A 15790-nucleotide genomic window follows, 5' to 3' on the forward strand; every position below is an offset into this window, starting at 1 on the left:
CTTACTCAGTTGAGAAATGTTGTTCTAGTTGAAGCACTCTAGATTATTCCCAAGAAGCAGAGAGGATAGCCCTGCATCCATGGGAGACAAAAGTACTGATCCAGAAGGTGTGGGGTCCTTAGGAGTTATGTAGGGACTCAATGCTTGCAAACCAAGTTCTGTTCCAGAACCCTAGAGGTGACAAATTATTAGAGGGAACCTATAAAAACTCAGGAAAGGGTTCACAAAGTTTCTTGCAACAATTGCCTTTGACAAGGGACAGGAATTCTGAGAATGTTGAAGAATTATTTGTTACTGCATTGCCTTTTGTGTCATTTAATGAATTACCTTTACAAAGAAAAAAATCATATTCAGTATTTGAAATTATAGGGAAATACTTAGGATATAAGTTTTAAAAAGTATTTAGAATGGTATACACAAAATGACTTCAACTCTGAAAAAGAGTATATACATGGAAAAAAGACTTGCCTGTAAGATTTTGGACAATACAAAAAGGTGGAGTAGAGAGTCACTTGATAGAATAAAATGGAAAGTGTGCTATATGTACCTCAGATGGCACAATGAATGAGTTTAAGTTTTACCCAGATATGGTTTTTGACTTTTATATTTTTTGCATTTATTTTTATGGAAACCTCCTTTATTTGCAAGTGACACTAATTTTTTTATGGAAGTAATAGTTTCCTTTTAAAATAAGTTTAGTTTGTTTCCCCAAAGTGAGTCATTTTAAGGAAAGAGTAGTCAACAATGGGCAGTTGGTGTGAGGGTATGGAGTATATATGAAGGTTGTAAGCAAAGCTGAAGTTGGGTGTTGCTGAACATACTCTTCCTTAGGCTCCCAGTGAGGTGGGTGTTGCAGGAAAAGACCTGAGCAGAGGTGCTTTTCTTTCAGGAAGAGGAGGGACCCCATGCTGTTCTTCCATATAACACACCCTCCAGGTCTTGGGGCATGTATACTTACAGTTTCCTCTACCTAAAACATTCTCACCCACATTCTTCATTTTACTTGATCTTTCTCTTCATTCAGCTCAAAAATCACCACCTCAGGGAGGCCCCAGCTGGCTGCCTTACCCCAACCCTGAGGTATTGGGGATCAAACCAAGGACCTCACACCTGCTAAACATGTACTCTCACTCAGCTCTGGCTACCTAGTTTAAAGTGACCTCCTTCAGTGGCCCTCCATCCTCTCCCTCTTGTGTATTTCCTTGCTGGTGCTAACCATCTGCAGTTGTCTTGGTCTGGTTACCTGTTTTGTTGACTGTTTCTTCCACTAGCCTCTGAGCTCCTGGATGGCAAGGAGGTTGCCTCGTTTGTTGTACCTACAGAACCGAAGCCCAGTCCTGGGCCACACTGGAAGCTCCAAACATTTGTAGAATACAAGTATTCTAAGTTGAGGTATCTCCGCTCCAGTTTTAGTCCTTCCCATAATACTTACTCATACCAGTGGCCAAGGTCGAAGAGAGGGAGAGAGAGGGAGACTAAGGAAGTCTGTGATTCAGCATCAAACACATTTATTTCACTTTTATTGAGTATACAAGAACAGAGAGCACACGCATACAGCACGGAGCACTGAGGTGGGGGAGCGTGGGGACGAGAGAGGAGAAGGGGTGTGAATAAAAAGGAACAGGACAGCATCGCAGTTGGTTGGTAAGGTGCTTTGGAAAAAAAAAATTATTTAGAGTGATGTTGCTCATGCAATTTCAGGCCAGTCTTGGAATGTACTTGCAGGATTCAAAAACTGAAACAGGTCCTGGCACTTTCTGTACCCTCAGATGGAAAAGATCCAGAGAAAGCAAAATAAGAGAAAATAAAGATTGCTAGGATGGCAGAGTGGGAATAAACCCTGGAGAGTATCTAGTTCACCCTGCTCATTTCACAAGTGGGGCTCAGTGGCCAAAGGAGGAATATGACTGACCCAAGGTCAGATGGTGAGTCAGGAGCTGAGTCAGAATGGTCACCTAGAACCTTGACTGCCCTCCAGGACTTTTCCCGCTATGCTACCCAGCCTCCCAGATGGAGAGGCAGCACAGAAAGGATGAGAAGTATAAAAAAGGAAAAATAGGTTGAAGACAGACAAGACAAACGTCTCTATTCTCTATGGAGAGGAGGAGGAAACAGTGCCCTAGATTTCAGCTTTGTAGGTTCCCTTTTCCCTGGTGTCCCTGCTTGCTACTCCATAGAAGGAAGGTCACAGCATCCATGGGATGGGGATCTCCCCAAACCCTGATGGCCCACAAGCTAAGCCCAGTCACTTTATCCCCACCCTGAAGCCCAGTGTCTGTAGGCAGGTGCAAAACCCAGAACAAATATCCTCCCTTTGAGGTGTATCCAGTGTGCTCATGATGCCTGGTTCTTGCAGACAGTGGGGCCTGAGCCCAAATCCTAGTGGCTCGAGAGGATGGAGCCATTCCAGTTCTTGGCCCAGGAAGAGTGGGAATTCTTAGGTTGAGAAGGACAGGAAGAAAGTTCTGTGGCTTCTCTACAAATCCTGGTAGATAGAGTGTGCTGCTGCACTTAGAGGGAGTTCAGTGGATCCACTGGGCTGCACCAGGCAGCAGTGGGGGACATGGTCAACCCTGCAATCTGAGAGATTTGTTCTACTTCCCATTTGCCCACAGAGACAAAAGATATTCTAGTTTCTTGTTCTACTTCAGGTCAGCACCAGTTAAATTGCTAAGGTATACATTATAGGGTTAACTGAGAAGCCAAGTGGGGTACATCTATGCTGGGCCCTCTGGAGGACATCCCTGGGTATGTCAAATGAGTTGGGAAAAGGCTCTCAGATGGGCCAGGCTCGGCTGCGGACATAAGGCTGGTCAAGGTGATTTTCCAGATCTCTCCTCTCCTTCACACTTTCTCTTTCCTCCTGAGAACAGTGCCTGGCCCAAATGGGTACTCAATAAATATTTGTTGTATGAATTTATTGACCACTTTAGAAGCAAGGCTGAGAAATTAAAGTGCTGCGGGACATTTTCTCTCAGAAGGAGATTCTCCCTGAGCAGGCAAGCCTGAGGGAGCTCATGTGTGCCAGGGGGCAATGCCAAGCTTGTAACAGGGCTTATCCAAGGGCTTCTGTGGTCTCAAGACAATTGCTGGGACTTCCAGGGCAAAGGCTCAGAGCTCAGATGCAGACTGAGCAGGAGGTCTCCTGGGTCAGGATCTTACACAGAGACGGAGCCTTTGGACAACACTGCCCTTTGCTCTCCATTGTGAGGGGTAGGGGAGGCCTTTGGAAAAGGAGTTTTGACCTACTGGGGTCTGTCCTGTGTTCATGGCCTTTTCATCATGGCTACTTTGGCCCAGGAAAAAGAGAATGACTCAGAATATGAAAGGAGAAGAGGAGAGACTGAGCTGGGCATTTCACAGAGCCAGGTTAGAGCCACCATTTTCCACCTTGGCCAGGGGCACCACCTCCCTTCGGGTGTGGAGCTAGTCATCAGGGAAGGGCAAGACATGGCAAAAAAAAAAAAATCATAATAATAAAACAAAGAGAGGACTGAAAATCAAGGCAAGCCCCCTAGGGAGGTAGGAGGACTGAGCTAGGGGACTTCTACTGTGGGGACCTCAGCAGCAGAGTCCCAACTCTGGACACTGGATCTGAGCACAGAGCAGGTCCTGGCTGCTACTGCTGGGGGGAGAAGGCATCTTGGACCGGCATATTCAGGCCTCTGTTATTTCCTTATTGGTGAGCCCCCATGTCTCCACTGGGGGCCCCACTCTCCCCACCAATCACCCAATTACAAACACCACACACAGTATTACTACACTGAACCCCTCAGCCCCAACTGGGAGCCGCTGCACCCAAAGTCCAGGTCTCCTCAGCTGGGCTAGTTCAGCAAGATCTAGGGACCTTGGGATACATCAATCACAGTCAGATAATTATAATTTTAAAATGTCAGCTTCATACTTACCATCACTGTTTATTTTAATATTTGTTTCCTGTTATATGTAATATACATAACTTAAAAGCACATCCATACAAATCTCCTACGAGCTGCACCTTCATTAAGAGAAACCAGAAACATACAATGTCTACTTCCCTTCCCGCGGCTTCATTTTCTGTTCTTGCTTTCTCTTCTTTTCTTTTTCTTGTTTCAAATGAGAGTCATCTGCAGTGGCCCTCAGCAGGACCAGGACACAGAGGGGGAGATGGGGCAGGATAGGGGCAGGAGGGAGCCGAGACAAAAAAATGACGACAAGACGTGTGAGAGTTGAGGATGAGGGGAGGCGGAAGAAAAGAAGGTGGATTTTGCAGCCCAGTGTCAAGACCCAGAAAACAATAATTCAGTGTTCCTGCTCCTCTTTTCCAAGTGGGAGATTTTCTTTCTTTCCTTCTTGGAGAATGGTTGCCTGTGTGTGACTTGCTGCTGCGACTTCTCTTGCTTGGCTGCATGATTGTTTTCCTTTGCATTTGAGGGGGCAACAGTTGATGGAGAAGAACAAATGGAACGCTCGTCCACGAACTGGACTGTGCACAACCAGGGTTGACTGGAACTTCTACAATCATCGTGGTCTGGCTTGCTTTTGCGGTTTGCAGAAGAACATGGAGAGGAAGGGATTATGGTTGTTGTCATTTTTTTTTTCCTGAAAAATCCGACCAATTATTCAATTTGTCTGCAAAGGAAATGTAGGTTGTGGCAGATGTTGGTTGTTGCTGTCGGCCGACTGCTCCGCCAGCCCCAGCAGCAGTGCAAGGACGCGGTGTTTCCTGTATATATATCTATATCTATATATATCTATATATATATGCTTTCCCTTCCCAGTCTCTCATCAGTGACAGTACGTTGCAGCTGGGACATGAGTGTTGGTGTCGGAGAATCCAGATTGAAGGCCCCTTCTTAATGGTTTTCTGGCGTGGGTTGGACCAGACATGCCAGCACCCCTTCACGGAGGTCAGGATTCCTGGCAGCCAGAGGCAGGGGGGCACAAAGGAAAAAGAGGAGGACAAGGAAATTTAGTAACTTTTGTCACTCACCTATAAATACAAGGCAAGAAGTTACTTTAGCTACCCTTTACCACGTGCCCTTTGCTTTGACTCAGAAAGGTAGAGTGGCTTGTGCAAGGCCACACAGCTTGTGTGTGGCCCCTGGGAACTGACCCACATTCGCCTGACTCCAGAGTCCATGTGTGTTCACCGACTTGCTTCCCGGGAGACACATTTTTTACTTTGGCCTGAAAATTTGTTAAGATGTCCTCTAACAATGGGGAGCTAAGATCACAGTCATTTCACTTTTTCTTCCTATCTTGACTCAGTTCTATGAAATATTTAGTTATGATTACAGATATTCTTTTTTTTTTTTGTTTTTCTCTTTTGTTCTCCATGAGTCTGTTGTGCCCTGGAGATTAAACCCTAGACTACAGTGTTTATTTTTTATTTGTATTTTTTGTGGTACTGGGGATTGATCCTGCGGGTACTCTACCACTGAGCTATATCCCCAGCCCTTTTATTTATTTATTTTTGAGACAGGTTTCACTAAGTTACTGAGGCTGGCCTTGAACTTGTGATCCTCCTGCCTCAACCCCTCAAGTCCCTGGGATCACAGGCATGTATCACCATGCCCTGTGAGACCTCAGTGTTTAAATAAAGAAACCAAAGCCTGGATTCCAGCTCAGGCTTGAGTCTACAACTCAGAGTTTAAGGAGTTGGACTCTGAAATCAGACTCTATGAGTTCAAATCCCACCCCCCTGAGCTGGACTCTGAAATCAGACTCTATGAGTTCAAAACCCACCCCCTGGCCTGATAGCTCTGAAATCATGGGTGCATTTCTTAACCTCTTTAAGCCTTAGTTGCTTCTATACAATGGGTCCCACCCCACACAGTTATAAAGAGGAGTCTCATCAAGGACCTAGCACATGGTCAGTACTGAATATACAGCAGCTGTTCTTGTTATTACTATTGCCCTGATCTCCTGAAGGGCAAGGGCACCAGTGCCCAACACTGTACCTGCCATGTGGCAATGACTCAAAACCATTTAGCACATGGAATATCATCCCTGCCTTTGCCACTTACAGATGGTCAAGTGCTAAAGAAGTTGCCAAAAAGGGATCCTTCTTGTTCATCCAAGATCTTGCTTGGATCCTTCTTGACAGATGGGAAAACTGAGGCCCAGAGGAAGTCAATGTTTTAGCAAGTTGGTTCCTGTTTTAGAACAGGTCAGTTTTCCCCCATGTAGTTAAATTTTTGAAGGCATGGCAGCTTTAGGAGCTGGGTGAGTGCCACCCCCTTGCTGGCAGAGTTTGGAAGGCAGGTGCTCTCTGAAGGAAGTGGGCCAGAGGGAGAAGATGGAGTAGAAACCACACATCTGGTCTGTGAGGTTTCAGGAGAGAAGGTGAGGACTCGTGTGACATGGATGTGTTTTTCACACTCACAGCAAGAACTTCAAGGAGGAAGTTTAAGATGGAAGACCAAGATCCAACTGGAGCAGAGACAGATGTTTTTGGAAGAATCAGGAAAGAGAAGAGGAAGACCAGCAAGATGAACACCCTTGTGGGAACAGGGTCTCAGGCTGGTGGTGAAAGTCTATGGTCTGACTTATTAGGGCTCTCCTGGTCCCCTAAACACAGCAAGATCTCAGAGGGACAAGAAAGCAGGTTTTCCCTACTGAGCACATTCTTCCTGCAAGATGCTGTCCCTATATGTCACAGATGCTGTTGAATTATTTCAGCAGCTTCTATTTATAGATGAACACCACTGGACCAGTGAGGAAACTGAGGCCCAGAGAGGTTCCAGTGGGCACATAGCTCTCAAGGTATTTTTTGGCTCCAAAACCTGAGCATATTCTTTCTATTTGATTCCTAACTAGGTTTTTGTTTATTTGTTTGTTGTTTCTTAGATCAGCAGGCTACACTTTAAGCTTGCTCATTGATTAATGATTGCTCTATAAGTCAGTGTAATCAAGCTAATGGATATGTGAGATGTCCTCAAAAGACCACAGGCAATTTGGAAGCACCAGGGCATCTAAACACTACTGTATTACAATTTATTCTTCCAGGTGTATTACAGCAGAGTGCCTATGTGCAGCGTTTTTTAGCCTACTTTCAGTTAATGGTAATGATGATCATAATGAACTTCTATTGGGCACTATGCTAAGTACCACCTATGTATGATCTCTGTAACCCTGTCAGAAAGAGACTACAGAAAGTCAGTGTGATGAGGAGGCTAAGACCATAGGGTAGATATGGAGTCTAACAGATTATGCTTAGCCTAATCAATCCATCATGTTCCCTGCTCCCTGATTGTGAACAAGCCACCTAATGTCTCTGAGCCTCAGTTTCCTCATCTGTAAAATGAATTAGCAGACAATAGTACTTATATCAGCAAAGAGCTTGGTGCCTGGGTCAGTATAAGCACTCCATAAATGATAGCAATTTTTAGTTATTACTATGATTGTCATTGCTGTTTGGCTGATGAGGAAACACAGTCTAAGAAGAAAAAATTACTTGCTCAAGGTTATATAGACAATAAAGAGCAGGGCTTGTGATTAGAATCAGGCCTGTAGGACTGCAGGGCTTTTCTTTGGGGTAACAAGATATATCTATCCACTACAACAATGATTTTGAAGCACCTTCAGGAAGAGTTTCTAATTCAGGAAAGACCACCCCCTAGACCTAGTGGGCGTTACTCTCCTAAGAATTAGGGGTGGTTCCTTGACAATAAGTCGTGGTAAAGCATGGGGTGGAAAAGGCAAGGGGAAACTGGCTCTCCAGGACAACATAAACAAGGTGACCTTTACAGAATGATCCCCAGAAAGGATGGAGGGAGGGGGGGGAGAGCATGAATATGAATGGTGGTATGTGGGGGCAGAAACATCAAGAAAGAACAGAAGAGGAGGGAATGAGACAGCTTAGGAGCAGTGAGGGGGCAGATGTAAGAGACTCCAAGGTGGTGAAATAGGCCAGATGTGGAGGCTGGGACAAGAACCCTGAAAGGCCAGAGAAAGGGGAAGGCCGGAGCCTGGGGGCAGGGGCTAGCTGGGAATCCCCAGGGAAAGATGAGGAATGAAAGAGAATGAAGAAGAAATGAGCAACACACAAGGGACCCCCAGGGTCACTCAACAGCCAGAAGAACACAACCAGAAGGGGGCTTGCTCTACCTCTTCACTCTGAAAACGAGGACCCTAAGTCCCCCACAAGGAAAAAAAAAACTGACCCATGGTCACACGCTGGTCAGGGGAATGGCTAGAGTTGGTCCCTGGATTCCCAGTACAGAGCTCTTAGCATTAGTGGCTCCTACACCTGACTGCACAGGGCCTCCCTAGGATTCCCAGGCACTCCAGTACCCAGGTCTCCTCCAGCCTCTCCAACTCAGAGGGTTCTCCAGTACTTGTATACTAAACAAGGTTCCCAGGTGAGGCAGCCAGTGCTGCACCAGCTTGGGAAGTGACCTACCCTCTGCCACTCTGAGATTTGGGGAGAGAAAGAATTACTAGACAACAGAGAGGACAAGAGTGACAATGACTTGTATAAAAGTTTTTCTACACAGGAGCTTTTCTAGATGATATTTATTAATTTTTCTAAACTTTTCTAGGTAAATAGAACACTTTAACTCCAAAATAAAAATTTTAGGTGGAGTAGGGAAATTGGGCGGAGGAGAACTGGGATTGCCCCAGAACGTGTGTAGAGGCCGGTGTGAGTTCGGGAATAAAGAATTGCTGTTTGAATAAAAAAAAAATTAATTTTAACTTACATTAAACGATGATAGAAAGAAACAGGTGAAATTCATTTTAATAATATATTTGGGGGGCTGGAGGTGTAGCTCAGTGGTAGAGTACTGGTCTAGCATGTGAAAGGCCCTGGGTTTGATCCCCAGCACCACCAAAACATAGAAAAACAAAATAAAAGATCTCTCTCCCCTCAGTGTGTGTGTGTGTGTGTGTGTGTGTGTGTGTGTGTGTGAGAGAGAGAGAGAGAGAGAGATACATAAAACTTAACCCAATATAACCATTACAATTTCTGTAAAAATTATTGAGATAGTTTACATTTTTTCATATTAAATATTCAAACTCCTACATTTATTCACACTTAAAGAAGATCACTTTTGGGGGGCTGGGGTTGTTGCTCAGTGGTAGAGCACTTGCCTAGCATGTGTGAGGCACTGCGTTCAATCCTCAGCACCACATTTAAATAAATAAATAAATAAATAAATAAATAAATAAATAAATACAGTTATTGTGTTCATTTACAACTTTAAAAAAAAAAGAACAACATATTTTGGATTAGCCAATTTCAAGTGCTCAACATCCATATTTGGCTAGTGGCTACCCTATTAAATAGCACAGAAAGAACATGTCAATTATTGTAGAAAGAGTTCTATTGACAAGTCTGCTCTAGACCAAAGGTTAACAGCCTTTCAATGTAGCAGCAGAAAAATGTTTAAGTGTGCTAGTTTCATTTATTTAGGGAAAAGGGCAAAAAAGGAGACCACCTGTTATTTATGGGATCTTTGACATAGATTTTTTTCATTGTGTAAAAATGTATAAAGTGCACAAACCAAGTGTCAATACGATTGTGACAAATTTTTATGTGTATGCTCCCATGTAACCAGTAGGAGATACGTTCCTAGCACCCAGAAGGTTCCCCTGCACCTCTTTACTGTAACTACTGCATCCTAGAAGTAACACCATTCTGAATTTTACCATCATTGGGATCAAAGTTTTGCCTGTTTTTGAACTTCCAATAAATAGAATCATGACATGTACTTGCTGTGTCTGCCTTATTTCATGCAACTCGATATTTGTGAGATTTTGTTTTATAGGTCTGATAAAATGTGGTAAGCTTCAAGAGGCGCCAGAAAAACATCACTCCCAGTTTAGGCTGCTGGAGGCCTTATGTTCCCTAATACCATCTCATTTCTCTTATTCCAATGCACTGAGGGCCCACAAAGAAACAGGAAGACATTGGGGGGCTGTAAGATTATGATCTCAGGAAGCCTATGAAGTCAAGGCTTTGCAGTCCTGAAAGACAGATGGGATCAAGGGCTTTGGGTATCATGTACCCTTAGCAACATCCAGTGACCTGTGATGGAGACAGAGACTCGAGGACAGGAATGTGACACTGGGCCTGGTAGGACTTTTTCTGATTCCAGCTTATAGGTAGTGTCCAGTGAGGTCATGTGAACCTCCCTCTGTTCCCCACAATCCCAAGTGTCACTCCTGTGTCCTCTTTTCTTACCACTTCTGGATTTACTGTTCTGGGTTTGAGGCCTGGAACCCCAAAAGAAGGAATCGAGAATACTCCATCCCCTCCTTCCTCTGACTCCCATTTTGGGGGAGCTGCCCCTCTCTTTGACCTGCAAATCAGGCAGGTGAGGGGTCAAAGCTGCACTAGGGATCAAGCCACTTGGGCTGGCAGGTTGAAATGACCACCTGAGGATCTTGCTATTGCTACCTCCTCCTCTGGCAGCCACTGTACTTTGGAGCCTTACCTGTGGCTTCTTGTCTCTCTCCTCGGGGGATGGGTCTGTCTCTCTGTATACGACAGCTTTGGTTACCAGCATGTCAGGATGCTGTAGCTTGGCTTCCTTGATGGCCAGAGCCAGGGCCTGGTGGGTAGAATAACACAGTGAGGCGCCATGGACTAGTGAGAGGAGGGAAGCTGGAGAACACAAGCTCCTTAGTGCACAGCTGGGGAAACGGGGGAGGGGGGGGCAGAGTGAAATGCTTAGATAGACTACAGCTCCGATCTTCTGGCCCCTTCTGTCTCCTATTCAATGACTCTTCCTTGTGGGCTCCTTCTCTGAAAGGGTCAGCAAGAAGTAGACACTTTCCCTGCCCAAAACAGTGGCCGTCCATGGGTCACCCACTATAGGAGGGACTGGGCAGTGCTGCCAGAAATGACATCCCCTGTCCCCATACCTGGTCTTGGTCCACATCTTCATCCCCAGTAATGATGATTCGCTTCTCAATCCTTGTCTCAGAAAATCCTCCCTTCACAGTCTACAAGGGAAACGAAGAAGGAAAGGAAAAGCGAGGTGAGGTCTCTTTTGAGTCTGCTGGGGCAGCGGGCCACGACTGGAAACCTACCCAAAGCATCTCTTAAGGGCAAGACACCAGCAGTGTGCCCTTCTCTCCTGGCTTCCTCGGCATTTTCCTTTTCTAGTTCTGGGAATTCAGACAGCAGATCTCGCCTGGTTGCCACCACTCCCCAACTACCACACAGTTCCAAGCCTAGCTCAGAAGCTGCCTCCCTCATCCTGGTTGGCAGTGCCTCAAGATTGTCCTGTCACACTACTCCCAGGGGGAGCTAAGTCTGTATCTCTCTGGCTCTGGGCCTCTCTGCCTGTGCTGGTTTTATGGGCTTGCTCCTCACCAGGCTGCAGGCTTTTGCGGGCAGGGCCCGTAGTTTGTTTATATCTGTACCCCCTCCTCCCCAACTCCCTTGCCCAATCTGACCAGGGCGGTGCCGAATGTAGGTTTGTTGAATGAACACATGAATGAAATGTGAATGGTGACAAGGTTCTACCTTAAATGACTTTGAACAATACTACGAGAGAAGATTGTACTATGATACTTATTACCGCCACTGTTTGCTGGGGTCTGGAAGCAAGTTTAGAAGAAGGGCAGGACCTAACTGTTTGGCATATTTAAGGAGGGTGTGGCTGGGGGAAATCCCAGCTGGAGTTGGGGGGGGGGACAGAAAGAGGGGGCTCCCAAATGGCACGGCCAAGAGGGACTGTATGCTGTGGGGTGTGTGATATAAGCCCTTCCCATAAGGCTTGCAGAGCCATTGACGCTGCTCACTAAAGCTTTTGGTGCAAGGATTCTTTCTGGGACACATGACAAAGTACTAAGTCCTGCGTGGGAGCAGGCAGGGACAGAGTCTGTGTGCACAAAGGCCAGTGCTACTCATCAGACTTACTGGATGGCTCTGCAGGACCTCAGTCACAACCCCCAGGGCTCAGCCTGGTGCCTCCAGGCTTGCAGCCCTGAATGGGCCCTCTCCTGTCTCCCTCCTGACAACTCAGATGTGGTTGTATGGCCACCTGCTCCACTCCCCCATCTGTTGTCCTCATTGGCTGCTTCATGGCTGCTACCTGCAGGAATGCTTCCCTCCTCTGGTCTTTCCTCCTCCCAGCTCTAACTTCCACCTGGTCCAGGCCCTAGCCCCCAAGCCTTTGGTTTTATTGTTGTTGTTGTTTGTTTTTTCAAGCTTTCTTCATAACTCTCCTTTTTTTTTCCATCTATCTGCACCTCCTGGCGGACCTAAGGTCCTCTCTGAAGCTTGTTTTCACTGGGTCACTGCTCAGTTTGAAAACTTCCATGGTTTTCTAATTTCCTTTAGACTCAGACCTCCCATAGTTAGATGCTTCCTGGTACCTGTCTTATTTGCTCTGTAGTATGTTCCCCTGCCCCCAGCCAGCCTAATTTTCCTGTTCCATCCTCTACATGCTGCTCCCCATTTCCCACAGACACGCCCCACTTATGCCACCTCCGGCAGCCCCAGGCACAGAGGCCAGCGTGAGGTCGATGCTCGGTAGCACTTGCTCAATGAACAAGGAAGCAAACACGCAGTTTCGGCTTCATCTTCTACTTTGCTTAGAGCACCTGCCACTGTCTTCTCCTCCTTCAGTGGTCCTGTCTGGAACCCCAGGCCCTGCTCAAAACATTTTTCCCAGGAGATGCTTTCTGACTCTTGGGGAGCCACCCTCATGTACCTCCTCTAAATTCTTCCAGCACTTAAGGCAAATGCCACAGTTCACAGTTATTTTGAAGGAGAGGGTCTCATCCCCTAGACTGGCTGTCAAGGTTGTGAGTGCAGGGCCCGGGCCTAGGACAACAGCAGCTCAGGGCAATGCGCACAGACTCTAGAAAATGGCAGCGCCACAGGTCTCCTTTGTCCACCTTACAGACTGAGAAGCCAAAGCTGAGCCACGGTAGTGACCTTCCCGCCTGCAGCCTTCTGGGGCCCGGGCACCTGCTGCTACTCACTTTGGTAACATGGGTGGTGGTGGAGGTTGAGAGGGTTTCCGCGGTGGCGCCGTAGGTGCTGGTGAGGACATCTTTCCCGATGATCTGCAGAATATAACCACCCCCACCCCGGGCAGCAGGTCAGGACACTGGGCTCTGCAGGGGCGGGCAGGATGGGGGAATCCAGGTACAAGCAGGGGCCCTGTGAAGGTGAAGGCTGGAAGCCAAGATACTTTGAACCATTAAGAATCCAAGAATCCCGAAATCATCAGAATCCTAGACCCATAAAACTCTCAAACCTGGGAATCTGAGATTCCTAGAGCCTGAGATTCCTGAGGCCCAGAATCCTAACAACACCCTGGAATCTGAGATTCCTGGCATCTTAGAAGGATGAACAGAGGGATCTGAGGTGGAGATGGAGCCCTCCTGATCCCCCATCCTGTCGCAACCAGGGGCTAGAGGATGGAAACAGACTCAGAGAAGCAAAGAGCTGGAAAAGACCTCAGAGTGACAGACTCAGGGTCACAGGTGGGGCAGCCACAGCAGAGCCAGGCCCAGAATCCAAACTCTGGACTCCTAGTTCATTGCTCTTCCTAGTGGGCAAGGAGGGCAGGCACAACAGGTGAGGGCTGCACCCCACACGGCCGGTGCCCCATGTGAGCGCCACAGGGATGGGGGGGAACTGCAGAGACTCTAGTGGGCACCATGGAGCCTGCGGGCATTTGAAAGTGATCCAGTTTCCTGGCTCTGCACTTAAAAGGGCACCTTTTGGGCCCAACCTGCACTTTCTGCAGGCCACAAGGGGGCCATGCCCATGTCTTCAGCTTGGAGTCCCCTAGCCTGAGCTGGCACTGCCCACTTACCGGAGAAAGAGAACGGATTTCCGTGGCCACCGTCTGTGGGCCTGGAATCATGGCAGCTGCCCCCTTCCCGGACTTGAGACTGTTCTCCTGGGGAAACAATGGTGCTCAGATGGCCAGGTCTCAGGTATGTAGGCCCCAGGATGGCCGGGGCACGTGACCACATGGCTCTCATGGCCACAAGGTTGAGTAGTAACTTAGAAGCAGAGAACTGAAGGCATCATTCAGAGCTTACTCCCTCATTCACACACACGTGCACACCCACACACTCACTCATTCAACGAACATTTACTGAGTGCCTGGTGTGAGGGACACTGTGGTGAACAAGACACAGTACTGCTCTCTGGAAGCACTAACAGAGAAATTGGGACACTCGGGTTCTTGTCCTGTCCTTGCCACATTCTAGCTATGTGACTTGGGGCAGAGCCACTTCCTCCCTCTGGGTCTCATGGATTCATCTGTAAAAAGGGACCCATGCTCATTCCCATGGAGACCTCATGAAGCTAACAGAGGGGAAAGGATTTCACAAACTAAAATCTGTAGGAGAAATATAGACATATAGTTTGGTGATTAATATCATATCTACTGCTTTCTGGGTACTTGCTATGTGCTAGGCATCAGAGGCTAGTACATGCATGACCTCATTTAATCCTCACAACTGTAGGAAATCATTTTTAATATTCCTGATTTGCAGATGAGAAAAAGGAGGGCAAAAGCATGTTAAGTGGCTTGTTCAAGTCCCCCAGCAAGTTAGTGGTACAGCCAGAAGCTCACCTCACGTGAGGAAGACCCCAAGTCTGACAGGTGCTTATGTTCTATGCCACCACTCTGCCTTTGGGACTTTCATTCTCAGGCCCATTCTCCTGGTCCTACCTTGAGATCTAACTACAAGGTCCTCCTGGAATCATTCCTGGACATAGTGCTCCATATCTGACCAGAGGCCCAGCTCTTTGCTACCTCCCACTTCTGTACCATCCCAAGGCTCAGCCTGGTCTATCCAGGAGCCCAGAACCACCAATTCTGCAGTTTCTCAGCTGACTGACCCCTGGTCCTGCTCTGTGCAGGGCACTGGCCTGGATCTCTGCCTGCCTGCCTGCCTGCCAAGGGACAGGAGAGAACAGAAACCCTCTGCCTTTTCCTTGCCTCCCCTCTACCTGCCTCGAGCAGAGGCTGTCGGTGACCTGGTCACTTGGCACACCATCACAAGGCACTTTCTCAGAAGCACCTGGGATCCCTGAGTGTCAGGGTAGCTTCTGGGCTCATATCCTTTCTCTGGCTTAGAGAACAGCCATCAGCCCTTTTAATCAGGGCCATGCTGTGAAGGAGCTGCTTATTCTCTCATGGAATCCTCTTTCCCTTTCCTGGGGTCAAGCCACTCCTCTATCTTCACACCGAAAACACTAAATGGGACCAAGTTGTTCAAAACAAAGGCAGCCTCCCTCCTCCCTGCACCTCCTGTATCCTCAAGGAGGAGTGGTCCTCTCCCTGGCCAACGCAATCCCACTGTCTCTCCTCCTTCACACTCAGGGCTCTCCTCACAGGCCACCCTCAACCTTAGGGACTTCTGCTGCCTCATCAAAACCCAAACCCTGGGCTGGGGTTGTAGCTCAGTGGTAGAGCACTTTCCTAGCATGTGTGAAGCTCTGGGTTTGATCCCCACCACCACATAAAACTAAATAAACAAAATAAAGCATTGTGTCCATCTGCAACTAAAAATATTTAAAAAAAAAACCACCCAAATCCCCATTTTAACCTGTAGACCAGATCTTTCTATAGCACTAGGCCTTCAAGGCCAATCGTCTCCTGGAAATGTCCCATAGGCACCTCAGACTCATAGGATCCCAAATGGAACTGGCTGCCTCCTCACCCCAACACACAGAGAGCACCCTCCTCTCATGCTGCTTAGATCAGTGGTTCTCGCACTTGATGGGCATTACTGGTGAGCTTATGAAAACACAGATTGCTGCCCCTGCCCCAGAGTTTCTGAGTCAAGAGGTCTAGAGCAGGGCCTGGGAATCTGCCTTTCT

At 47.3% G+C, this 15790-nt stretch overlaps 1 protein-coding gene across 14 annotated transcripts in view; it reads right to left on the reverse strand.

The window, feature by feature from the left end:
- Positions 1–1491: 1491 nt before the first annotated feature.
- Positions 1492–15790, reverse strand: part of EPB41L1 (erythrocyte membrane protein band 4.1 like 1) — a 123261-nt gene continuing 108962 nt past the window's right edge. For all 14 annotated transcript variants that reach the window (XM_081289625.1, XM_081289624.1, XM_081289623.1 and 11 more), the window contains 5 exons: positions 13767–13853; positions 12925–13008; positions 10852–10932; positions 10422–10538; positions 1492–4899 (listed from right to left, as the gene is read on the reverse strand). In XM_081289625.1, the coding sequence (XP_081145751.1) occupies positions 4891–4899; positions 10422–10538; positions 10852–10932; positions 12925–13008; positions 13767–13853 (378 nt within the window). In that variant the 3' untranslated portion in view covers positions 1492–4890. The remainder of the gene's footprint in view (positions 4900–10421; positions 10539–10851; positions 10933–12924; positions 13009–13766; positions 13854–15790) is intronic.

This window comes from Spermophilus citellus (genome assembly GCF_964194105.1).
Source record: "Spermophilus citellus genome assembly, chromosome: 4".
Taxonomy (NCBI): Eukaryota; Metazoa; Chordata; class Mammalia; order Rodentia; family Sciuridae; genus Spermophilus; species Spermophilus citellus.